Here is a 27,484-nt window from a genome sequence, read left to right on the forward strand (position 1 = left end):
CTCACCTGTAAGCATATGAGGGAGAACAAATGAAAAGTCTCATTTCCTGGCTAGCTTTCTTGGCTACCACAGCTAGCAAATGTTGCTTGCAGTAGAGAGGAGAGGGGAAGTGTCTTAGATTCTCATTGTAACTATTTCACCATAGCTCTTAAGAGGTTGTGATAGCCTTCATTAGACATCTATGGTTTCTGTAATTTAGGAGAAAGAATAAATTTATTTAATCTATCTTTTGCAATAATAAGTGTATTAGCATTTATTCATATTGGGCAATTTTTCCTACTGTGTTCTAGACCGCAAAAAAGAAATACCCAACCCACACACACCTCCACTTAAGCCTCACTTAAGATGGTGCAGCTCAACGTTTGTCGAAGGCCAGGCCACACATCTCACTTCAGAGCCAGGGGGAGGCCCAAATAGACATGCCATTCATGCACAGTAAACACGTGCGTGTGTGAGATCTGTTCACAGGCAGCTTATTAAGCATTTTCCAGAAGCCTCGTGTTGGCTCTGTGTGAACAGAGAGGCTACGCTGCACAGGCTCGGAGGCCTTCCTGCAAGCACTGGGTTGGCTGTACATTTTGTTCCAGTCTTTTGGAACAGAACTTCCCATATACAAACAAATGTGATATTGCTCTGTGGGGCAAGAGGGGTTGCTGGTTTTGTTAATATTTTTTTTCCCTTTCTTTCTTCCCTGAGATGTTGTCCTCCTTTATATGAAGCCTGAAGCAACAGTATCTCTAACAGCAGTAGTTAGAGCAGTCAGCACCAAGTGAGTTTTCTGTATCACTATACCATCCCTCAGATGTAGACTGACGTAGTGCTTTCGTGCTTTTCTTGCTCTCATAGCAGCAGCTTAGTGGATTTGGTGTGGCTTTTGGAACAAAAGAATCGGAGTGCAGCAGTGTGCAAGACACAATTGTTTCTTTTACATTTTCATTTATATATGAAGAAGAGAGTTGTTATCTCCTGCTGTCCTGTGGCAAGTCTCATGTTTTTTGGTGTTGTGTTTGTTTTCTTTTTTATTGAAGCTCCAGCTCTTGGAATCACTGGATTATATACATTTTTCCATATAGCATTGCATAAAAATTTGGAAATATTTCTGCAAATCCCAAATAATAATTTCAGTTGCTTGGTTTTCCTTCTTATTTTCATCCTCTCTTGGAGTAGGTTCATTTACTTTAAACATTTTTTTTCTTGACAGTATAGTTGGATGGAGCTGTTCTCCCTGTTGTAAAGATTAGATGAATAAAAACCAAGTTCTCTTTATGGGCCAGTGCAGGTCTACAATACTTAGCGTTTATATATACAACATATAAGCGGTTCTTGCTAAAAACATAGGCAGGGTCTGGTTTTGGTTTGTTTTTTTGCCCCCCTGCTGTCCCAAAGCAATGCCATTAAAAGCTGTTTTTACAGAGGGCATCTTCTGAGGACCTGTACATACTCCTAAAAGGGAAATTTTCCATGCATGGGGAATGAAATGTGCTAGCTAAAGCAAATTTACTATTTCAAAATAATTGCCCAGAAGCAGTGTAAATAATGCTAGAGTCTTTCAGTGGATCAGACGCTGTAACAGCCAGTTGTTTGGAGACCATAACAGTTGCCTTGTTTTGTTCTGCTCAAAAGATGGGGCAGAATTATGTTTTAGGAAAATCCAATCAATTATTCTTGGTCTTTTAAAGATGTAAACTTCATTTGTGAAATGTTATTGTAAGTTGTTTCTATGAGTTTGGTGTAATGTTAAGTACGAGAAATCTCTGTCTGGGTTTGGAGTCATCTTTTATAATCATATCGCGTTGTTATTCAGTGCATATTTGCTGTGTGTATCTGTCTGCATGTAAGTTTCTCTTGCACAGAGGAAATAACAAGAATGTGATTTGATACCAGTTTTCTCTCTTACGAGTTGATATCAGAGAACTTCTCCCCAGTCCTCATGACCTCGGTTGCACTGACTTAGCCTTTCGCCAGCCTGGCTGGGACTTTTTAAACTGGACCATTTCATAGCTTGAGGCCAAGGTCTGGCCAGCCCGACAGTTGAAGCGGTTCAGTGGCACACAAGGCAAAGTGAGCAGAATTTGGCAAGGGAAACAAGCATCTGCAGGAAAGCGGCAGAAATCTGGAGTCTGCTGCAAACTCCAGAACAGTAAGGTAGACTTACTGATCCAAGTCTGTTTTACATGAGAAGTATGCTTGACAAAAGGCTTCAAGGCAACCACTTTTGATGGCAGAAAGTATCAATTGTAAATGGAAGAATATCTAAATTGGATGATATTTAATTATGGATCAAATTAATTGAGAAGCTCAAATCCTGTTTTATGCCCCTGAATGTTTTAGAAGTGGTTTATTTTACAGTGAGCTACATTTCTCCTGACTTTTGACTCATATTGGCATTACTGTGTTGATAAATCTGTTTTCATCAGTGGATATTGTTCTGGCAGAACTGAAGAATGGCAAGTCCAACGAATGCTATAAGAAAGATTTATAAGTGCATGTAATAGACTGTAGTTCCATGGTGCTCAGGAGAGCTCACTCAGGCTTTTTATACAATGCATGATGCTAAAAGATGTCTTCATTACTATCATTCTTACTGTTCCTTTGATTCTTAGAGTCGAGCAGAAGGAGCAACATCCAAAAGTGAGTAAAACAGCACTTGTAATGTCAAGAGGTACAAGCCTATAGAAGAGCTGGGTTTTCACTAAGGATTTAGAAGGATATTGTTATGAATTTTGCTGTACCTTCTTGAAATGGGGGTGCATAGCTAATGAACTTAAGATAGCTTTAAAAAAAGCAATATAATGATGTTGAAAAGGACAGTGTTCTCTACCCCAGAACCGCCTGGCCCAAAAGGCAGACATGGAAGATACAGGCTGGTGATATAATTCAGTTTACTTGAATCATTTAGTTGATATGATTTTCTGTTTGGGGTTCTGTGAAAAAAGCTCAGGAAGATCAGTAAAACTGGCTGTTGCACTGCAAGTCAGGGTATAGTGTGGAGATAGCTGTGCTTGCTCTAGGTCAGCATAAATGAGCCCTTGTAGGACTTGGTACTGTATCAGGTAGCTACTTCCCACCATCTGTTCTGAAGAGAAAGCACAGAGTACTGCACTACAGACTAGGAAAAAAAAAAAAAAATCTAAGTGTGACAGATGCCTTGAGGCTGAATATTGATTGAGAAAAGGGTTGAATCATGGGCAAAGTCACCTTTTCTGATGTTTCATGTGCTCTGTGCTCAGAGACAGAACTTTGCACACTCTTTTTAAACTGGTATGGCTTCATCACAGAAAACCCCCACTGTGTCATCAGCTTCCCTTCCCAAACGAAACAATTCTCAAATCTTTATATTCTTAGCTAACAACTTCAGAACAAAACCAAATACTCCATAATGGTTGCAAAGGAGGCTGTGCAGCAAACACATAGATATTTGTGGGTATAAAATTTGCCGTAATGATGTTAATAAAACACATTGTGTTCCTAGCACTTGCTTGTCTGCTTTGTCAGTGTACATAAACAAGTGCATGGTCTTGAGAATGCATAGGTCTTGATACTTGAAACAAAGGCACTTGGTGAGGGAGGTCAGTTCTCCTCTTACCTTCCTCTCATATTTAGTCTTTAAGGCAGGGATTCTGATTGCTGAGTGGATGAATGCCAAGAAAGAAGTGCTTTGTGCAAACAGAAAAAAAAACATTAGTTGAATGTGAGCAGGCAACAAGATTTGGAAATATTGACGTTGCATTTTCCATTGTTTAGGTTTAAATAAAATAACAACAAAGACCAGCCAGAAAAAAATTGACTTATTTTACTCAGATATAGAACATGCTGTGATTGAAAGTCACTAAAATGATTACACTCATTCTGAAGACCTAAGCCCAAGAGTCAGCTGGATGCAATGTATTTTTAAAACTCTACTTTAAAAATCAAAAGTTCAAAACCTCACGTTTAACTTGCATTCCTCCACCTTGAAACACATTAATTCAGTGTATTGCTCTTTCATTTCTTCACCTGAGAAATGCACTCTGCTGTCCAGGAGTCATCTAGTTGTCTCGATCTGTGCAACAGATGTTAGTCATTGTGTCTCCTCCTCCCCTCTCCTGCCTGCCCCGATATGCAAATGTGGTCTTTGGCATTTATATTTCCCTGATGTAGGTGTGTGTCTGTTTAGGCTTGTTTTGGTAACTGCTAAGATCAAAAAAAAAAAAATAAAAAGCTCTATATTCAAGCTGATAAATCAGATTTGTGAATTTTATCAGATATCCCCCTCTGCCATAATTAGCTCCTTACTAAGTCGGAGATTTTTCTTTCTTCAGAGTGTGGGCAAGCCCCTACATTTTCAAAAATGAGTTTCTAGTATATTTTAAGGCATTTTAATTCACGCCTGCTCTGTTCGCCTTTTCTTCTTATGACTAAAACACATCAACACTCAATACTAATGTAATTAACGAACACTCGGTAGAACCAACTGCAAGAAGAATCGCATAAATGTTGCGTGCAATCGTGCAGCTCACAAATTGACAGGCTCCTAACCTGACAGCTATACAGTAATAAATGCAATTGAGAAACTCTTCTTTTCTTTGCATTTCCTAATTGCACAAGAGCACTTTTGTTAGTTTTTCAAATGTTTCATCCTTTTGGGTGATTAAGGAAGCAGCACACCTGTGGTTGCCCCATATGTTCCTTTCATGAATATTGCTGCTTCTCACTCCATGAGCCGCAAAGGTGGGGGCTGAGAAGCAGCTGAATCGTTTTTCTTCTTTCTGACTCTCGTTGCAACACGCCCTCGTGAACTCGGACTTTCATTTTTGTATGGGCATGTGGGTATGGTGCCGATTCAGGTAATACCCATGTGTGGATATGTCATCTGAGCTATCGATGCTCACACTAGCAAGATTAAAGCTTGTCATTCAGCAAGCTTTGCCTTCAACAGCACTACGCTTGTTTTCCTGATATATGGTCACTCTACAGCCACTTTCCTTGCTGGGTTTTAAAGCTATGTATGCTAGCGCTCCTGCCTTTTTGTCATGATAAAATAACATTGTGATTAATCCTGAAAAAAAAAGTATTTGTATCAATTTATCATGTAAAATGCAAAAAGTAAGGTAATGCTAATGTGACCAGTAACAGATGTTTTGGCTGTCCTGCAAATTTGACACAAGCAAACATTTTCTCAGCGATGTGCGGAATGAAGGATGTTCTCTTTTTTCTAAAGAAACTTATTCAAGTCAACATTTTGTTAGGTAACAAATAACCTTTAGAATAATTCAGTAAATTATAAAATAAAAGGCTTCAACTAAAATAAACTTACAGCCAAGTAGGAAATTTAGTCAGCCATTACTGACATGGATTCACTGATCTAGAAAATTACTTTAATGCACATATCAATATACTTGCTGATTTCTTATATTTCAGTGGATTTTAAAAAAAAATTGTTATTGTGGAAAGCCCTTGTGTTTCACATGTTATAAAATTTGCTAAAACTTTTCTATACTAAAGCAATAATGCAGGTATTATAGATCCCAGGTTCTCCTTTTTTTTTTTAAATAAAAATTAATATTTTTTTAAGTAGAACTTAGCTGTAAAAATATGAATGTTTATGTGGAGCTGACAAATTAACAGCGTTCAAAAGGCAAAAAATCAAATTAAACTGTGAATCTCATTCCAGATCTGTAAGGGATTCTTTGTGCAAGAGAACATACCAAAATACAATTTTAAGGAAGACAGAAAATTTACCTTGTTACATTGACATTCCTGTTTTCGTGAGGAGTTGGAATTACTTCCTAAGGAATATGAAATTTTTATAATTGAAAATAATTGATGAATAAAGTTATTCTGTTGGCCTCTTGACATATAATAGGGGTTTTTTGGGTTAAAAAGAGACAAAGTCTTCAATCCAGGTGACATTGAAGCTAATGGTAACATTTTATTGCGTCTTGCAGAAATTCAGGAGTCAGTTCTGAGTTCCTAGTTCTGCCGTTGACTTCACAACATATACCCTTCCCATCCCTTTTTGTGCTTTCTGAGGAGTCAGAATTTAACTGGCTCATGAAAGAGGATTAATGAATGGCTGTATCTAAAAATACATCTCATGAATGCATAAAGTGAAGAAATTTGGAAAATGTTTTTTCTGCTGATTCCTTTCGTTATACCAACTCATTACCTTTAAGACCAGTAAGGACAAGAATTTCAGACAAATATGATATTCAGGTTGAAGCTTTTTATTCATAGACCACTGAAAATCACAGACCCGGTCTTAAATTCTCACAAATAAAAGAGATCCTAAGGTCACAATAAAAAACGAAACAGACTCTAGCATAAAAATTTAAAAGGTTTTGAATAAGAGACTGTTCCTACCACCTACTGTGAAAGTGAGGCCAAGTGATAATAAAAGAATGATTTTCCATATAGCTATTTCTGAGGGCAGCTAGAGAATTCAGGCATATCATTTCCTTTTAATTAATCCATTTTCAATTAAATTTTAAAAAACTAAATTGTTCTTGTGCCTAAATCCCCGTAACAGCTTCCTTGAGACAGTCTGTACAGTCTACCAGGGACACAATGCTAAATGCAACTTGCATTTAGGCACTTCTAAATTTGTATTGGCAGGGAAAAAGATGTCTAACACATGATCGTATCTTTCTGATTTACATCTCTCTATTAATCTAAGGTTCAGTAGCACAGCAGGGGAAGTCTAGGGATACGTTTAAAAACCCGATTTGATGTTTGGCTATATATGAGGAGCATGGCATTTGTAAACAATGCTCTTGGAGAGGACTGGAAAAAAATGCAATCAGTATCCAGCACCATGCTTAGCGAAGCAACAGCAGCTTTTTCCTGTCTCTGTTGCTGCGTGGCACACATCCAGATATCTGCTGTACTAACATTTGCTCCTGGGAGGAGATGAAGAAAAAAGGGTCCATAAGGTTTCCATTGGCCTAGACAACTGAAACATCTGCTAGATTCATGAGCAGCTTGCTGGCCTAAGTCAGCAGGGAGAACTGCTGCAGATCAGCACTGCCATATCAATAGATATTTCATAGACCATAGGGAGGAAAAAAGAAAGCCAGTAGAGTAAGTGATTTTATTTCAAAGTACACCAGTGTCTTGTGTAGTTTTATATAAAGTGATATCTAAATTGCACAAAATTAGAGCCACATCTACAACTGATCAGCGTGCAAGACTCATTAGGGAACAGGTACCTGAAGGAATGGCAGGGTGCAACCTTCTACTATCTGCTAATAGGAGCAAGTCACCTAGGTCCCCAGATGAAATTGGACAAAAAGCAGTCACCTGAGAAAATATTCCCTTTACCCAGAAGCTTGGACCAGAAGAAGTCTCCTCTGTCTTTCTGAAATACAAATAGTGTGTAGGTGGTTATTGGAAGGGAATCAGACGTCCTGTGCAGGTCGCACAACAGAGAAAAAGAGCAAGTGTTGAAGCAGCGAGGGTGGAGGACAGAGGAGAATAAACATCTTCATTTGGTGTAAATTACCGTTCATCTCTCTAGTTCAAGCCTGGGTTCTGGAGCCTGAAAGTGTAGTCTGGCCTAAGTAATTTTGGTTTTATAGTTTGATGCCAGTTAGGCTCAGAAGGGCTACTAGGACCATACAGAGCAATCAGTCTGTGGTTGGAATCCCTAGTGTTATTTTATTTGTGTAAACTGGAAGAGGGAAAAAAACCAAATAATAAGTTTTGAAACTGTTGTTTCATATTGAAACTTTCATTTGCTTAAGGAGTGCTGTGTTTCAGACATCTCCTCTGTACTACAAAAAGAGTCAAACATCAAAGAAGGTAGATATTGACATGGTGGGTGAAATCACCACTAATGAAAACTTTGTGAATATACCGATGATCACAAGTGGAAAACCTTTTATTAGTCATTCAGGCTTTTGGTCTGTGAGAATCAGAACTGCTTTCTTCAGGGAATGTTCCCGGTTGGCTGGGATATGTCTATGTATTGATCAACTCAAAGTCATTAAGGGAGTGCCTTTTCAGATCAAAACCATCTGCAGGCACAATATTTCCCACCTTTAAGACAGTATTGCCTTTTAACACGAGCACACACACCCCTTCACAATAGTTTTTACAGTAAATATATTTGTTATTAAAGAGATTTTATTTGGAAGTGTGTTTAATTTGTCCATATTGTGTCACATTCAGAGAACTCGAGTATCTAACTTCTTGATATTGATCCCCATTTACCACTAGGGTATCTTACTCAGGAGTATTTAATACAGAGCATTTCCCTGAAAAACACTGGTAATCTGCTAATCAGAAGCGGTAAGTGTAACATCGCATACAGTGTCTCTGATCAAAACCTGATTTTTCTACCTTTGCTTTTTCTTCATTTACCTTTGAGGATTACGTATGATTTGAAGCAATCTGAACAGGTTATTGAAAGGGTTCAAGTCCAGGTAGCAAAGATTTATTGAATGTACCAGTGCATGGCCAGGTGATTCTCATTCAGACTTGTTGCCAAACCAAAGGCAGTAATGCTCTATTCTATTTAAAATACAGTCTGAAGGAGAAAGATGTTAACTTTGCACAAAAAAGTGGGGATTCATTGGTGGCTGTGTCACTGTTCTTTTTCACACACACACCCCCACTCCTGTTCGTGTATATATGTGTAAAACTGTTCAAGATATGCCTTTACGTCTATATTTGAACAAGAATAAAAGCTAGTTGTGGGCATGTAGCAAGGCAAGTTTTCATTTTCACTTTTGCTCAGCTGTTCGGTACAGCGAAAAATTCCAGCTTCTGTTTAAAGGCAGAAGGTTTAAAGTGGTGAGCGAACTTTTGCCATGAGCATTTGTAAATAAGGCTAAGCAGCTCAGCGATGGCGCAGTTTGGGGATTCCTGAATACTCTTTGAGGCTACAAGCATTAAGAGAACAGCACTACTTGGAGCTGACTTGCATGGCTACCTCTTCTGCTGTCTTTTAACATCTCTTTTGGATGCAATTTCAGAAGGTGGCAAGACAAAGATAAAAGTGGAAGCAGTTTAAACTTTGATTATGTTCTGCTCAGATGGAAAGAGTAATCGAACAGAGAACATAGATGAACAGACAGATAAAAATAATGTCCTTGCCAGATGGGTTACTTGCATGTTGGACTTCAAACTCCATTGTCTATTTTAAGGATGAAGGAAGAAGGAAAACTGTATTTCTGGAGAGATGCAAGAATATTTTCTTTTATAATGACTCAATAGCTGGAAAGCCTGAGAGAGCATTTTTTCCAATATATTTGAAATGTTTCAGCGATGGGAAGCAGGGAAATTATGAAAGGGGTTATGACATAATGAGGAGGAAAAAACTGAATCAAATCTACTGATTTAATTGCATTTTTTTTTCTTGTTTGTGTAATTCTCTTTCAGTGGAATGTTTAATTTAGAAAAATGAAAAAGTATTTTGATTTTTATGAACAAAAATGCTTTGCTTTTAACACTTAGGGCAAAATTAATATTTCTAATGTTCTCAGTCCATCTCTCTTTTTCCTTCTGCCACAATTATTTTCTCAAATATTTCTGAATTTCTAGTAATTGCAGTCTTGCTTAAACATTGCAGTTTTCCAACAAATTTACTGTTTTCTAAAATATCTTCACCCAATATTAAGGTTATATGCTTTTATGTATCCCCAGAGTATTTCAAGCCAAGGTTTAAAGGTGGTAGAGTTGTGGAAAGGCTATGATTAGGCTACTGAAGTATCTGCGAGATCAGCGCAGGTTCTGCAAGCAGATCAGCTGGGTATCTGACTTGAATGAAAGGGTAATACACGTAGCCTGTGGAGAGACACTCACCTGAGCCAATGCTAAGCACTACCAAGTTGTAAGGAAACGTAAGTAATGTGAGTTAAGCACGTAGAATCCAGCAACGTTTGCAAATGGCCAGTGCACAGTTTGACCAGGCAGTGACAGCTGTTAATACTTAATAGCTTACACAAATTCTTAATTCACAGAAAAGATGAAACATACGGGATTAAACAGAAAACCTGTGGATCTGATTTAGGAAGTCTATGGAAAGGATTAATTTACTGCTTTGGTACATTAGCTGTTGTTTGTATGTGCTCTGTATTGAAGCTCTGTGTATTAATATTTGTAGTTCTTTGTTCTGGAAGAACAACTTATACAAAATGGTGTGGCAACCTAACTTTCTTCCCAACCTAAATAAAAACAAAACAAAACAAAACACCGCAACAAAAAAAGCACCCCAAAGAAACAAAAATACCCCAACCCCAAAGCCTGCATTATCCTAGGCAGGCTGAATCTTCACACTAATCCTAAAGAGACCAGCTTTTTTCAGAACACTTGCTCCAGGCTGATACCTCAGTCTAGGATTGGGTGAGTGATTTTGTCTTCTTGTGAACATCTCTGAATATGATTGTAGTTTTCTTACTTGTTAGCTGTTTTTCTTTGACGTCTTCTCATTGCAAGGGGGGAGAGAGACATCTGCTTGTCCTGGTTATCACCTTTCAAATGGCACCCCAGGAAGATAAAGTGCTTTTGTGACCTTCTAATAATTAACTTTCCGGACATTCTTGAGGTTACATGTCTGTGCCATCTTTCTAGGAATACCTGCCTTAAGAATAATTCTATTCCCCCATTAATAATTGTTGCAGAACTGTGGCTGATAATTTCATATTATTCCCTGCCCACTTATTTACCTGTGAGACTAATTCTGGATGGAGCATGCTTGAAAGAGGATTATCAGTGTATTGCCATAAGTTTTGGGCATTGCGTCAGGGGACCTTTCATAGTATTTACTTTCTAGATACTGGAAAGATTTGTTAAGATTATTAAAATATGTATCTACAGACCCACGTTGATCTCATTTTAAGTACTTTTTGGTATTGTGGATTTTTAAATAAAAAGAACTTGTGTTAATTGTGCACTTTAAAATGTAGGCATAGTTTGCATTACCTTCAGATAAACATGTAAGCTTTCGGATTCTTATCAGTATTTTTTTTGGTATTTTGAGCGTTCAGAACTAGGAAGAAAATCTGTCACCCAAAACAATCATTCAGACCTTGCGACCATTTGCCCAAAGTGCAGCCGTGCTGTGCCAGGCTGCAGTATATCATAACACTTGTGTTCTTTTTTGATTTCTTTTTTGTTGTTGTTTGGTTGGAGTTTTTTGCACTTGTTGAAGTGCAGTGGACTTTAAGAGGGTAAATGGCTGGGTCATTCCATCACATTGCCAAACATATGTGGCTTGCAATGAGTTACCACATGGAGACAGGATGGAAAATGTGTGAAAATTGTTTGCTTTAGATTGCATTTCATTGCAGTCAGTTTTAGAACCGTTGTAAGTACTTGCTATTGGGTCATTTCCATTAATACATTATATTCAACTTACACTGACAGTATATTTTAAATTATATTTTATCATTGCTAAACATCTGCATGCTGGTTGTTTGATGTGATATACAAAGAACTTAAAATATGCCTGATAGCACATGTAGCTGCATGCTTTACTTCTAAATTGACTATATAGGTGTAAGTCTTGACATTTAGGCTCAGATAGCTTTCCAATTGTCCTGTTGCACATCAGAATGATGTTGGTATCAAAACTTTTTTGGCACATATGCTGCAGAATTGCTGGCTCACTGATGAGATGCTGGGTGTGGACAACTGTGGTTCCATTACAGTCATTTTAGAAAAAACAGCAATGTTAAGGTCTTCTCTTCCTTTTCTAGCCATTTCAGATTCACGTGCACATAACTAGAGTCAGATCTTTTGCTTGGAATTGCTGATTATTCCTTTTACCTGGCTTTTATTCTGTGGACATTTTCCACATTGAAAGAGTATCCAAAGCAGAGTATTTTATACTTTCAACTGATTTTGGATTGTAGGTAAGTAATTAATCAGAAGACAGAAAGCAGCATTCAGGCAGAGCGCTGCCTCCAGATAGTATGTTGCAGTGTAGCGATCAATTTTTGAGGCCCCCAAATCACAGTATTAAGACAGCAGTCTGGAGAACTGATTGTATTAACCACTTTTGATGCTGAACTAAAATCCAAAACTGTGACATAGCAAATAGGACAGAGAGGTGATTCGAGACAGCCAGCATGGCTTCACCAAGGGCAAGTTCTGCTTGAGCAACCTAGTGGCCTTCTATGATGGAGCAACTAATCAGTGGACAAGGAAAGAGCTATGGATATAACCTATCTGGACTTCTGTAAGGCCTTTGACATGGTCCCCCACAACATCTCCTTCTCTCTAAATTGGAGAGATATGGATTTGATGGGTAGGCTGTTCAGGAGATGAGGAATTGGTTGGATGGTCACATCCAGAGGGCAGTGGTGAATGGCTCCATGTCCAGATGGACATCAGGGATGAGTGGCGTCCCTCTGAAGCCTGTACTGGGACTAGTACTGTTTAATATCTTCATCAATGACAGAGACAGTGGGATCGAGTGTACTCTCAACAAGTTTGTAGACAACAAGCTGACTGGTGCAGCTGACATGCTGGAAGGGTGGGATGCCATTGAGAGGGACCTGGACAAGCTCAAGAAATGGGCCCGTGTGAACCTCATGAGGTTCACCAGGGCCAAGTGCAAGGTCCTGCACATGGGTCAGGGCAACCCCTAGTATCAGTACAGGCTGGGGGATGAAGGGATTGAGAGCAGCCCTGTAGAGGAGGACTTTGGGGTACTGGTAGATGAAAAGCTGGACATGGGCCGGCAATGTGGGCGCTTACAGCCTGGGCTGCATCAAAAGCAGCACGGCCAGCAGATTGAGGGAGGTGATTCTGCCCCTCTGTTGTGCTCTGGAGAGACCCTACCTGGAGTTCTGCATTCAGCTCTGGAGCCCTCAGCAGAGGAAAGACGTGGACCTGTTGGAGTGAGTCCAGAGGAGGGCCATAGAAATTATCAGAAGGCTGGAACACCTCTTCTGTGAAGAAAGGCTGAGAGAGTTGTGGTTGTTCAGCCTGGAGAAGGGAAGGCTCCAGGGAGACCTTATTGAAGCCTTCCAGTACTTAAAGGGGGTGTATAAGAAAGATGGGTCCTCTTGCAATAGGACAAGGAGTAATGGTTTTAAACTAAAAGAGAGTATATTTAAACTAGATATAAGGAAGAAATTTTTCACAATGAGGGTGGTGAAATATTGGCACAATTTGCCCAGAGAGGTGGTAGATGCCCCATCCCTAGAAACATTCAAGGTCAGGCTGGATGGGGCTCTGGCAACCTGATCCTGTTGAAGATGTCCCTGCTCACTGCAGGGGGCTTGGACTAGATGACCTCTAAAGGTCCCTTCCAACCCAAAGTATTCTATGATTCTGTGAAATACAAGCAGTATAGTATGACTGGCTACTGTTTTACCAGTATGATTTTTCTGGGGGGAAGGCCTACATTGGGAGAGATAAAAGCTTTCCTGTATTCTCTGCAAAAGTAATTTTTTTTCAAAGACGGGCTAGCATTGCTTAAGTGTCATGTATATTTCTATTGGAAATATATTTTATAAGTTAAATTTCTTATCTATGTTAGTTTCATTACTTACTGTAGAAACATCATCATTAGCTTATGACATGCTTTACATTTCCAAATATGAATTTCAATTTGTCCTTAAACGCCCCTAAATATTCTTCAATTTCTGAAAAGCTCAGAGCCCTATCTTCAGTTCTATCACTAAATCACCTTTGTCCTAAACCTTCCTCTAAGAAGTTGCATACATTCATGCAAAGACAAAGTTAAAGCCCTAACTACCTGCCTGCCTGTGCAACTGCCAGGACCCTGTGTGGTGTACTTGATGGTCAGTCCTTAAAAGTCTGGTAGGTCATGGGTTTACAGCTCTTTAATTTTTGTTTAAGATGACATGCCCAGAACTTAATTTTATTTGTTGCTCAGATGAGAAGATCGAACAGAGAAATCATAGTTGTAACAGAAAGTCCTTTCAGTAGCATGAATGGACAAGTACAGAACTGAAGTGAAGTTGGTAGTGCCGGATACCTTCACTGGTGTGGAGGTTCTAGACTGACTTTTATGGGAGGTGATCTACCTTACTTTTTTTGTTGTGTTAACTGCAAGAAGTACCAGTTAGTTTGGTGAAATGCTTGGATTTGGGGGAGAAGAATGCACATGGTATGCTCTAACTTTGTAGCAAGAGGTAGATTTGATAGGGTTGTATGTGCATGTGTCTCCACCGTAGCTTTATGTTTCTTCCATTACTCTATTAGCTGGCTTCTGTGTAAATTTTTTTGTGTATTTTCTTCTTGGAGGACTGATGTGAAGTAAGAAAATGCCATTATTCTTATTTTACAGATTAGGAAGGGAAATGTGGTGACAATGAGGCCCAGATCCTCAAAGAAATAAAAGTACCCAATTCCTCATTCTTCATGTTAGAATTGGGTACCTTCCTGCTTTTAGAGAAGAAGCACTTTACAGTTTGTTGAGGCACAAAGAATTGAGCATAGCACTTTAAAGTGAAAAGTGACAGAAAGTTCTAAACCATATTTGCATTTATGAGAAACAGAAAATTCAGCAGTCTGTTATCACAGTCGTAGGAAGATAAAGTTCACTTTCATTATTTCTGGGTTTGTAAATTCCATCAGCAATTTAGAGTGGTGGAAGGGAATGCCTTTCCCACCTTTCTAAATAAATAAATATACTGGATACTCTTCTCCATGCCAAGCAAATAATACCATGGTGATAGTCTGAAAAGAGTAGAGAATAGTCATTTATGTGAAGTTCCTACGAAATGGCAGTGTTTGTACGTACTTTTTATTCCATTGTCTCTCTCACACTCCTTCCTGTTAGTCTTCATGAAATAATTGTACTTCAATATGCAATTTTCTCAATTTTATATCCACAATCTCTTTCACCAAAATACAGTCCAAATCAATTATATCTTGAGTTAGCTGCTGGTGTCGAAATATGCACCTGGAAGACAGGGAGTGAAGGAAGGAACAAAGGCTTTCTCCTTCTCTATTGTTGCTGTCTAACATACATTCTATAGTCTGAAATCAGCAGCTGTACCAGCGTGCTCTTGTCCTTTGGATTATTTTACTAATTCCTTAAACATTTAAAAAAGACCAGCGACCTTGAATGCGTGGTTTCGGGGTAATAACTATTTTCCGAGTTATTTCTTCTCTCTCTCCTAAAACTCTGTCATTCTGTAGTAAGTTTCTGCAGTGTTCTCATTAACTCCAATTTTCTCTGCAAATGGTTTTATTACTGGAGCATATAATAGTTACCAGAACACACTTTTTTTCTTTGTTTTGTTTCTTTTTTAAACAATGTTTCTTCAGTGAGCAAACAATTTACAGGACATTCTCTCTGGAGATCAACTCTAATAAGTATATGCTATGCAGATATGGGACTAAATTATTGCCAGTTAAGACAGCAAGGTAGGAAAGGCCAGTTGACCCAGTCAAAGACTCTCTGTGTATCAAATTATGCTCAGATAAACTTCTCTTCCTTTAAAAATCCTGCATGAATGCAGTGTAGTATGCAGGCTAAATTATCCTATTGTCTTTTAGAATAAAGCAAAGCAGGTAGTTAAGTATCAAGAGTGAAACTATCTTCTTTAATCTGTAGTCAGTATTTTACCACACTCTTAAGACTGTTCTTAGAAGTGAAATAAGATAATAGGGCCAACAACTTCTGTAGTTTCCTCTTCAAAATTTCCAGGACACTAACCTTCTATATGGTATCCATTCTGAAAAAATAGAGAAAGGGATTCATTCCTATTCAATAGAGGAAACACTAGTTGCACAGTAAAGCAGACCTCAGTTTACGCCTGCTGAAATGCATTTCACAGTATCATTTTCCTTTAAATTAGATAAAGACAAGCTAACAACCATCTCCTTGGAGAGATGTTTGCATTATTTCATATATAAATGAAGAGCAAAAGCCAGGAAACTGATTCAGTATATTTAGGTTTTTCATCATACAGGATTTTGTTTCTAATGTTTCAGTTCCTTTGCTAAGAAAGAAGGCTAAAACTAAGGTATTCTCCCTACAGATGCAGGCTGCTATTTGAAGCAGTAAGTTGCTTGCTGCCTCACCCAAATATTTACTCTGGTTTGTTTTTTTTTTCTTTTAGGGCCTGGTCCTATTGAAGTCAATATAAAAAATCTGACTAACTTGAATAATAATTTGCTCAAGATTCTTTTTTTTCCTTTCCTCTCATACAGTTTTGCATTTTTTGCAGTTTTCTTTGCTCTGGTTTTGACTGACATCATACTGTAAAGAGGTCAAATAAAAAGCCCATGGCTTTGTGGTTCTGCGCAAGACTGAAAGGGATAAATGTTTTTCTTATTTGAGCTCTGCTATAGGTTCTCTGGGTGAGAATGGACAGAACTATAGGCTCTGTTCTTTCCCTTGCTGATAAACTTCCCACATGCTGGTAAACTTCATTTACCTCATAGGGACACCGGGCAGCCAGGCTCGCAGGAGAAGGCAGGGCCAATATGCCAAAAGACCGCTAATTCACTGCTGTCACCTCCTGTCCAGTCCCTCCTCTCTTTCCACACCCGTTTCTTTTTATGGCTTTCTGATATACAGTGTCATGAGTAGGCAAAGCTTGCTGCTCTGATACTGTGAAACTCTCTTAATTTATAACATAACTGTTTCCTACAAAAACAGACCTTTTTCAGAAACAAAAGTAAAGAGAGGATTATGTTTTCTCAGTCCTTACAGCCACTGAGTCATGTTTATAATTAGCCTGCTAAATTGATTAGAATATATAACCTAAGCATCAAATGGAAGTGTTGAAATAATTCAAAAGCTTTCATTTTAATTGCAAAAATTAAAAAAAAAAAAACCAAAACCAAACATAAACAAATAAACATGAAATGAACCCACAAGATGAATGTTTCCAAACTGGACCAAATAATGATAATTATTCTGCATAATCTTGTCTCATACTGAGATAAAAATCAGTTTTAAAATCTGTAAAAGCAGTTGAGCCGTGATTTCTGGGGGGGGGGGGGGGGGGGGGGGGAAGCCTTTCTTGACTGAAAACAGCTTGCGGCTAATGAGATATGAGCCTGTCAATTCTACTGGAAAGCAGTATTGGTCCTCCACAAAGCAATGCAAAAACAACCTGTGATAGAATATACTTAACTATAGCTCCATCTAGGCAAAATAGCTGAAATAATTTTGCCAAGAAAGCTCCCTAAAATGAGCAGAGGGACCAGGATACAGCATGGTGACAGTGATATCTAGATGCTGCCTTCTTTTTGCAGTAGCTTCATTGCATATTGTAATTTATCTTTGTATAACCTTTTAGCGCTTTCCAATAAAAATTCTTGCTTCCTCCTCAGATACAAGGGAATTGTATTGTGGGCTATCAGTACTGGTTTTGCTTTGTTTGGTTTTTTTTTTCCCCTCATTCTTTCTTTGTTAGGATACTCCAGACAGACAGTAAAATTGTTTGATTTTCCTCAAGGTTTGATCATGGAATAGAGCATAATTACATATCCTGTAGTGGATATATATGTATCTGATTGACCTGACCTGCCAGTGCAGGGTAGAAGTGTCATTGCCAACCATTTCTTGTGAAGAAAGCGAGCCAGCTGGATGGGTAGCCCTGTCTGTAGAATGATGATCATCTGAGTTACATTTATTGTCTCAAACATACCTGTCAATTCCCTCAGTCACCAGTAAAGTAGGAAATAAATTGCACTGAACTTACCTAAAAATCTCGGTTCAAAAAAGTATTTATTATTTACATGTTCTGCATTTTCCATATGTTTATAAAAATAAAATGGCCCTTTAACATTTACTAAGTAGCATTTGAGCAGGGATTTCTCTTTAGTGCAGATTAAAATTCCTGTGAAAGATATGAGAGCCACATTCCCCCCCCCCATCTTACCTTCTTATCCCCCTCCCTCTTACACTCCTACCTTCTGTTTCTTCAGCTGAACAGGGATAATTCCCATATCCCTGGTGCTGATCAACCTCTTGCTTTTTTCTGCGTTCTCTAAAAGCTGACAGGCAGCAAAAGCCTGGAGTGCATGTGGGTTCGTACCTTTAAGAGAGCCCTGGCCTTTGCAAGCCCAGTGTCCCATCAGCATCATCATGTAATCCCATGTGATATGGTTTTTCTCCTGGTGCATCTCCTAAAGCAAGTCTCCATATCTGCCCTTAGTACAAGTACCAAATTTAGGCGTCTTTTCCATACCTGCAGCCTGAAACAAGGAGTTACTAGTGCTATTGTATAATATACTGCTAGGATTTCTGGAGTGGGTGTAGCACCCTGGCTGCTCATGTTCAAGGAAGAGAAGGGTTGCCAAGTTGTTCCAGGAATGGAGGAGCCATCCGGTGAGAGGCAAATAAAACATCCTGGGTTGTTCAGCTAGCACAGTGCAGACTAAAAGGTGATGTGTCTGGGAAGTGCTTAATGCACTCCTCAACAGTGCAGGAAGTGCTTAGAGGTTTTTCCACTGGATGTTGAAATTTGACTTATAATTCATTATTATTCTTAAGTTATATGCTACATTCTTTATTCCTTTCTGCTCAAGCATACTGACACGTAGGAATTTTGCTCAAGTAAAGAACGATTTATTTCGGTAGTGCTTGCTATTGCTATGAGTGTGGTTTTCTTACTGCTATCATCACTTTTGGCTTTCAACAAGCTGAATTAGGTACAGTGCAAGAATTTTTGTATTTGTGGCACTGGGGAGTCCAATTCAGAAACTGAAGAATTTTAGGTAGACTTGGATTCATTACTGAAATCTGAAAGACATCTTAAAATTCTTGGAAATCCACAGTCTTTTTTATTTTACTTCTTGATGGTGTCCCAAATTTGTGCATCATATATAAAAAAAATTTGACAAATAAAGACATTTATATTTTTAAACTTAGCCTGATTATTACAAGGATTTATACGCAAAGAATGAAGCTATGTTTAGATGGGGAGGATAGAAATTATTTCAAATCATTTGTAGAATAAATATAGAATTATTGTTTAAAGTACATATGCACAAACCAGAAGAGACATGTGATTTGAACAATATATGCAACAAAACAATTCAAATATTCATCCTTAAACTCTAATGGAAGCATTATAAAGTTTATTTTATCACTGTTTCAAGTCTCTGTTCCCCATAAGTACATTCCTCTGTCTCACAGCAGCAGCAGCATGGGCTGAAATCAGATGAGAGGAAGTGAAAACACCTGTATAAAAAATAAAAAAATGTATTTTAAATCCTTTTTGAGCCAAATCTTTTTACCAGTTAAATAAGCATCATTTATTTTGTGTAGATTGGTTAGCAAAGCATAGATTAAATGGATTGCCTGAGGTCATGTGAGAAGTCAGTGGTAGATTTAGGAATACTTTTCAAATATTTTCAAAATCTCACATTTTGAAATCTGAGATTTCACTTAGTTTCATGGGGTTATGTCTCACTGACATTACCACCATTAAAGGAAATATGAACATTAGTTCATACTTAAATTTTCTGCCTTAGTAGAAACTTTTGTTATGTTCTAAAACAAGTCTTCATTAGGAACTAATTTATTTTCAATATTTTTGAATATATTTATAAATGCTTGTTTGACTTATTTAATATTTTCATGACTTCTTAAATTACAGTTATGTCTAGAAAAAGGTAACCATAGCCTTTGAAATCTTCTTGACTTCTGAAAGGCCTTTGACTTGAAATAGCGTGACATCTTGAGTAATAACGAAAACTTAGTCAAAACCAACCTTGAGATTAGAACTGTTTGAAAAAATAGGGTGAACGTGTAACGATTAACAAGAACTCAGCATTGAACAGTCATGTTTCTGTGCATTTGTCTTCTTGGGAAAAGTGCTTGGTACTGTACTATTGAGATGATTTTTGGATTTTGTTTTTAGAAACACCCTGGGAAACACAATTGTTGCCAGCAGCGTTTGTGGATGCTGCAAAGACTGTGGACATATGAAATAATGAAGAGCATGGGGCACTGGGCTCAAAGAAACATATGTTTCAGTGCAGGGAAACATAGGGACGTACATCTAAGAGCTACAGGAGGAGAACTGGGATGGGGGCCTGCCTTCGAGCAGTGTCCCAGAAGAAACACTGCCATCATGGTAGTTCATCAGTCAGACTTGGGTCCCCGTCTAACCCTGTGGCCAAGGGCACTCATTTAGGTGTGCAAACAAGAATATGAAGTTCTGGTGGAGAAGTGACATTTCCCTTGTATTTTTTCCTTCTGTGACTGCTACAGTGTGGTTTCCAGGTCTAGGCTCCACACTTCAGAAAAAAGATGACAAATTGAAGAGGGCACAGAGAAGAGACACAGACTAATTAAAGGATTAGAAAAATACGATTTCTACAGAAAGTCTTAGGAGCTCAATTTATTTAGATTATCAAAGAGAAGGTTAATGGGTGATATGATCACAGTCTCTAAGTACCTACAAAAGAAAGAGAAATTTGATAATAGAGGGCTCTTCAGAGCAGGGAAAAAGGTATTACAAGAGCCAGTGGATGCTAGGTGCTGCAGTGAGACGAATTCAGACCAGGAATAAAATCCCATTTTCTTGTTTAAACAATGGTGACCGTTGCTCTCTGAAATGAGTTACCGAAGGTGCCACTAAGTTTTCCATTACTAGATTTCATAGGTCAAGGTGGAATGCTTTTGTTAGAGGACACTGTCTTGTTCAATCTGTGCTCCCAGAGTTAAAGAAGAAAGTAAGACAAGAATGTTTAATAATTATATTATGAACCATTCCTATTAGAGAACCACAGTGGTAGCATCCAGTTGAAATTATGATCAAAACTAAGTTCCTTTTAGCATGCTAGACTCAGTCTGGCTGGGTCTTTAGGCTTGCCTTGTTATTAGAGGCTCATCACGAAGTCTTCTTGACTTAATGGGACAACTGACATGGATCAGAACCAGCGCACTCAATGCTGGGAGTATGAATGCTTTTTTTGCAGTGGTGATAAATTATCCCAGGTGTAAGGGTGTTTTCCAAAGCAAGTACCTCAGGGAACAACATTGTGATTCCAGTTAGTGGCCTCTGGCCGTGGGTCGCTGTGCTGCAGCAGCCGCAGCTCAATGGTGGTACCTAGAGCTGGCTGAGAACACCACCTCTCGTCACCGATGGCCTGGGCTCTCCATCGCACTGAGCACTTGCATGGGCTGGCAGCTTCGCTGGCATGCTTCCTGGGCGCACGCTACCTAGCTGTTTAACAGAAATGAGGCCTCTCCTGCAAAATACTGTCAATTCCCCCAGGACCAGATCTAATCTTTAGTGGCATAAAACCACTTCTTTACACTTATAATGCTGTGTGAAATGGCACAACGCTGACGTTTTCTATAATGTTGATCTCTCTGGTATAGGCTTTCACAACCTTCTCCAGTCCTTCCAGCCCAAAGTTCCTACTTCAATAACCCAAGTCAGACGCTGATACAAACAATAAAGTAAATAACATAAATGTTTCTGTGTCTTAGGTTTCCCATCACTTACTAATAATCTCGGTCTTCATTAAGAGGTGTGCAGTGTCCTTTCTTTTGGTCTCACTTTGTCTATTTTTCTGTTCTGCACAGACTCCCTTCTTTCCACTTGGCCTAATTTCCAGATTAAAGGGCTCATTTTCTTTGTACCTCTTTCTACACTCCAAGCTTCCTATGAAGCTATGTGCATCTTCTCCATATCCACACAGCTTCTGTATTAGTAAGAGATAGGACAAATGCTTTAGTTTCACTTTTATATGATAAATCAATTCTTGCTTCGAAAGCATCAGCAGGTAGGAGAGTGGCCAGAGAAAGGCAAGTTCTTCTGGCCTCATTCAGATCATGGCATCTGCAGTTTCCATTTAAATGGTTGATCAGAAAAGTCTACCTACTAACCACTCTTCCGAACAAACAAGTCCGTGACTTGACAATCATTAGCAAATGATAGATTACAAGTACACTGACGCCTTCATGATAAGAACTATAATATCAGAAAGAGAATATAGGGTAATTCTGGGGAGAGCTCCCAGATTTTGTTAATAGGGTCCTAAATCATTACAGCAGTTCTTTATTAAACTATCTTCCTTTCCTAGTCTTTAATGTAAATGACGGATTTCACTGTGCTAATCTCTGGCACTAAATTCTGTTTAATGCTTCTTGTATGCAAAAAATATTTTAACCCACATAGCCTCTTATCCACAACTCATATTTGAGAAGGTTATTTTTTTGGTAAGATGCCTGTAATTTAGTGGAAGTAATAACAGGCTGTGTGCATTTTTCTGGATTTTTAAAATTCTAATTTAAGCGATAAGCAATTTATGCAATATCTTGAGGTTCCTTGACACATTGGAATTGAAAGAGGAGAAATGGAAGGAAATGACAAATCTTTTCTGTTTTCTTTTTTTTTCCATCCTTGTTTATGATTTTTCACTCATCAAGTATTTCTCAACGTGTGGTTTTCAAGAAGCAGGGTTTGATTAATGAAGTGTCAGATACAGAGGATGTCATGAGAATTTTGTCATTTATTGTTTGCAGCATTTAAATTAGCCATGGTGTTTTCAATATTCCTTATTTCTTATTTACTCTATCTGTTATCCCGTTGATTGTAAATATCCTCTTATAGTAAGTATCAGTACGTAGTAAATTTTGCTCTTTAGACATCTGCAGGAAGTTGATATTTATACAAAAAATATACCAGTTACTCAGATTCGTATTTTGATGGAAATCCTTTATTTATTTATTTATTTATTTATTTTAAACCAAGACAGTGGAGAGTGTTAGATCTTCCTGAATGCTAATCGTTTCAGTGATGTAGATGCTTATGTACCAGGCCTAAGGCCATCAATATGGACAGCTATCAAAATCTAGCTAGAATTAAGTTTTTGGTAATATCAGCAGGTCAAATAGAAGCTTGTTTGTTAATTTTTTATTTAGTAACTTCTTATTCTGGTCATCTGAAAACCTATATACTAGATAATAGACTTCTATACTGTCATGTCTTCCATATAGAACGCATGCCTCAGTTTAACTTAGAAGGGAACAACTCTGATGAGAGCCACTAAAACAGGATGTTTCTGTGAAGGTTTTATGCCAGATCTGTGATTCCATATTGGTATAATTAGTGGATATTGTATATTTAATTTCCTTGATATACTTATGACATATCTCTGAGCTTGTTCACTCCTGTAGGACTATAGAGAGATTTTTCACTTCTGACACATCCCACTTGAGTCTCAATCTTAGTATTATACTTTGTGCTAGCAACTCTACCTATCCCTGGGGACTTCTTGTATTAATAGAACCTGTAAAAAAGGGGGGAAAGAAAGAAGCATATATTTGATTTAAACTTTTGGATTGTCTTTCTTTTGCACTGTATCCCTGAATAAAGTAATAGATCTCCCAGGTAATGATGTGCCTTGCTTATTACTGAAGAACGTTTCTTTCCCCGCCCACGTTAAAAACGACTTCCATGTTTTTACTGTGCTTCCTTGTTGTGATACTCTTTGCCAGGATGTTTTGTGCTGTTTGACAATGTGTGTGCTATTCTCACATTACATAAACACTTTAGTCTAACTATGCCATTGAAAATGCTTGTGATTCAAGAACCTGGGTGATACTGCTCCTGTATTGTGTAGACATATTTGGAAATCTTCCCAGTGACTTTTCAGCAAGCACTTAATGTGATTCATAATGCTTTGGGATAGAATCACAGATGTGAAAGAGACTTACTACATCATCTCTTCCATTTTCATATGAGATCAGGTTATATTACCTCAACAGAAGATGCATCGACTGTTAGAACCACACTACATTCGCTCTCCAAAAACTTTCCAAACCTGACAGCAAAGATGTTGTCCTGAGAGTTCTTCAAAAAGCATAAAAAGCATCAGGGAGTCAAGGCTGCCCTGTCACTCTCTTTTAAAAGTCCCAGACAGATTTTTATATTATGCTTTCTGTGATGTTTTCAACAGCCATTTAACTGTATTACCCATACTGAGACATCTGTGTAGGTATGTAGCACATGAACCCTATGCGGAGGCATACCCTGAATGAATGGGTATGTCTGAGGAGATAAAATTGCAGAGTATTTCTGTGGAATTAATTAGTACGACTTGGGGGGTGAGAGCGGGGGAAAAAGAATCCCTATTTCTTAATTAATCTGTTTATTGGATCCGGAGAATATAGTGTGAATAAAATTTTTTCAATTTATTGTACTACCTTTCTTTGGTCAGAGTAGATCACACTGAATTCAGACTGTCATCTGTGGGAAGTTGACGCAGTAAACTCAGTTCTACAACTTAAATCCTTCCTTTTTTCTCTCTTTTTCTCTTCCCTTCTCCATCTCTCCCCTCCCGTCCCTCCTCAGGCAGCCAAGGGCAGTTTCCACTTACACAGAACGTCACGGTTGTTGAAGGGGGAACAGCAAATTTGACCTGCAGGGTCGATCAAAATGATAACACCTCCCTCCAGTGGTCAAATCCAGCTCAACAGACACTGTACTTCGATGACAAGAAAGGTAAATCATTTCCTGAACTCATGCTTCTGCATCATTTTTTCTAAGAAAGAAATGTTTAAAACCATTTCGCTTTAATATTTTAATGTGAAAATATTTGCTAGGAATATATATTTTCAGCTCTAATTATGATACAATGCTTTTTGTTAGGGGTTCACTGCAGTATGCTTTTGGGCTTAAATTTGTATATTATTAAAGGAGAATAATATTTTAAATGCTTATTGCAAGCTGATTTGGAAAACGTTGCAAAATATCTTGGAAGAGCATTTACAGGTGGTGAAAGTCTGGCAAGGGAAGAAGTAGTCCATAAACCTTGTGACTTGCTTTTATTTGTGTGTGTGTGTGTGTGTGTGTGTGTGTGTGTGTATACACATATATTTCATATATGTTTTTATATATATGTATATAATCCCACTATTTGCTTCAAGTGTACTGTAGGGTTTTTTGGTTGTTAGTGCAATACACAGTTGCTGTGGGAGGTGTTCTTAGTGTAACTGCTAATCAAAACGCTCATTTTCAGTGCCCTGATTTTTCCAATTATACCATGCACAGATTTTTTTATTTTTAGTTAAATTAGCGGGGAAAAAAGACAGGAAAATCTCCATTCCATACAAAAAGAGGGGCATTATCACTGCAGTAGGATATATTTCTATGACATTTATCTTAATGTGAAACGAAAAAGCATTACATTTTACATAATAGAATGTTAACATAAAGATTACATTAGATGCCATGAAGAAATTAAAACTAAATTTATGAGGAATAAATTAATAACTTGGCTTCAGAAATGCAAACGCTTTGGTGTTGATTTCAGTGGTGCAGAAGTTCAACAGTATTTTATACTTAATTCAACTGCTTGAATTTATTCTGAAAGGTGCTACATACTGTAGAACATTTTTTAACAAGTGCAGTTACTCCTCTGCTTAAAATTAAAGACATGCTGTCCAAATGCTTTGCGGAATGATTACAAGACTTTAAAACACCTTGCAGGACTGAAAATGCTTTGTGGATCTATGCACTTCAATAAAGTAGAGTCTAAAACCTGTCATTTTATACCTGCAGAAGCTACAATCGAAATATGCTTTTTTGCTATTAATATAATAGCTGAATAGAATCTCTTTATGTTGTTGAAGTGGTTCCTTTCTCTTTTATCTAATTTCCTGTAGCGTGTAATCATTTGATTTGCAAGTTCTTTGAAATCATAAGTACCTTTTGCATGTAGGATGGAAGATGAGAGGTTTGTAAGGCGCAAACTTTTGAGCTGTAAGTCTAGTCCTGTAACCTTTACTCATATGGACCCCTTTATTTTAGCTGTAATTGTTAGTGATTTGGGATGGGTAAATAATGTCTGCAAAACTACAAGCAGAGAGAACTTGTCTGTTGATAGAGCACATCAATACTCACAAAATCTATATCTTTTATAAAATAAGTGACATTTTAAAGGATGCTGAGAAGGATGTGGGAGGACTGCAAATAGATTAATTTGAACTTTGTAGCCATTTTGGTGTGAATTGACTTTTCTGTGTACTTTAGCTAAACCTGTACTTTTATAATGAATAATTGAAGTTTGCATTACTTTTTAATATAATGAATTGAAGCAACAGTATTTGAATGGCATGCAGCATAGTAAGTACTTAGAAGCAATTTATATTCCCCACAGGAAATGTGAGGAGCTGAAGTGTGTAAATTTAAAGGACCACACTCTTTATTGAACTTTCAGCTTGTCCCAAGCCTTTGAGGAATACTTGATGATTCATTTTATGGAGGGATTACTGTGCATCTATTAGACAGGAAAGTGTCTTGATTGGGTCACAAAAACTTTAGGTCCTTCAGTCAGACATACCTAGTCCTCCTTATGTTGGCAAAGCTTTGCATTCTGTGTGACATTTCCAGACTTGAGTACACCGAGGGGAGCGAATAGTGCATCCAAGTCCTACCTGGAAAACATTCTGCCATTTCTGAAAATGAAGTTACAGCTTTCGCTGGCATTTTTTTTCTGTGTATGTATGTATGCATTCTTCTAAGTAAGGAAGAGATTTCCTTTACGTGCTTTTGATGCTTGCATTACTGAGCCAAAATGGAAAGAGATATTTATGGCTCTGATACGTTGATGGTTTTCTCAGTAAACGATGGCAAGCATAACTCTAAAGGCTTCCCCCCACCCCCACCCTACCGCCCTTCTCACAGCCAGGCATACAATTTGGCTATAAACAGCAGCTTTCTACTAGATCCAGTCATTAAATTTAATCTAATGAGAGCAGTGCCTCAGCTGGAGTCTTCTCAAACCTGTCTCTCAATGTTAGCCAAAACCAACATTCAGATCTTACTTCTCCCTTCAGCACCATGAAAATTGCTGTTTAATAGCTGTGTTTCTCAAACCCTGAAAATTCATGAAAACTTTTGAGTAGGTGCAGGGTAGACAACGGTGTAGGGTTAAGTTCTGTGTAGGAAACAGAACCTTAGAGGAGGACCACCACCAGTAGCCTTCATATCCATCAGAGCTGAGTAACTATGGATATGGCCACAGTAAGAACTAAATAAAATTTGCATGCCTTTAACTTTACTTCCCTTCAGTAAGTTATTTTCTATATATGTACTTGTAAGAATGACACACAAAGGAATGACAGTATATTTCTTTTATGTCTGGAAGCATAAAAAACATCCAGGAAACCTTTCTATTGATTGTTCTATATTTTAATAATTATTAGAGAATCAGGTAGTAAAACAAAGGAAGTCAGGTAAGTATCAGAAGAGGGTCCTAACTGCAACAGAAGATGAGGGAGATGACAGCTGTCAGCGTATGGCAGAACAGGTGCCAAAAGTAGAGCAAATTGTCCATGCAGTAAAAAGTCCTCTGCTGCTAGAGTGTCCTTGGTGGGACTCCTTTCACGTTCACACTTCTTTCTCAAACAAGTTTGTTCCCCTGTCTTGCAAAATCATTTTCTGACCAAAATAGAGCTTGCCGTGGACCAGGAAAAAGGATTCACTTGGTCAGATGGAGGGAATGCCTTTCAACAAGGAGTTTCTTATTAGTCTCCATTTTATTGAAAATGGATGACATATGCTATGAAAATCACGTTTATGTCATTTTGCTTTCCTCTATG

At 38.1% G+C, this 27,484-nt stretch overlaps 1 protein-coding gene across 3 annotated transcripts in view; it reads left to right on the forward strand.

Annotated features, from left to right (window-relative positions):
• CADM2 (cell adhesion molecule 2) overlaps nt 1–27,484 on the forward strand; it is a 681,753-nt gene that overhangs the window by 472,537 nt on the left and 181,732 nt on the right. For all 3 annotated transcript variants that reach the window (XM_075102266.1, XM_075102284.1, XM_075102275.1), the window contains one exon: nt 24,234–24,383. In XM_075102266.1, coding sequence (XP_074958367.1) covers nt 24,234–24,383 — 150 coding nt within the window. The remainder of the gene's footprint in view (nt 1–24,233; nt 24,384–27,484) is intronic.

The sequence above is a fragment of the Phalacrocorax aristotelis genome, chromosome 1 (genome assembly GCF_949628215.1).
Source record: "Phalacrocorax aristotelis chromosome 1, bGulAri2.1, whole genome shotgun sequence".
NCBI lineage: Eukaryota > Metazoa > Chordata > Aves > Suliformes > Phalacrocoracidae > Phalacrocorax > Phalacrocorax aristotelis.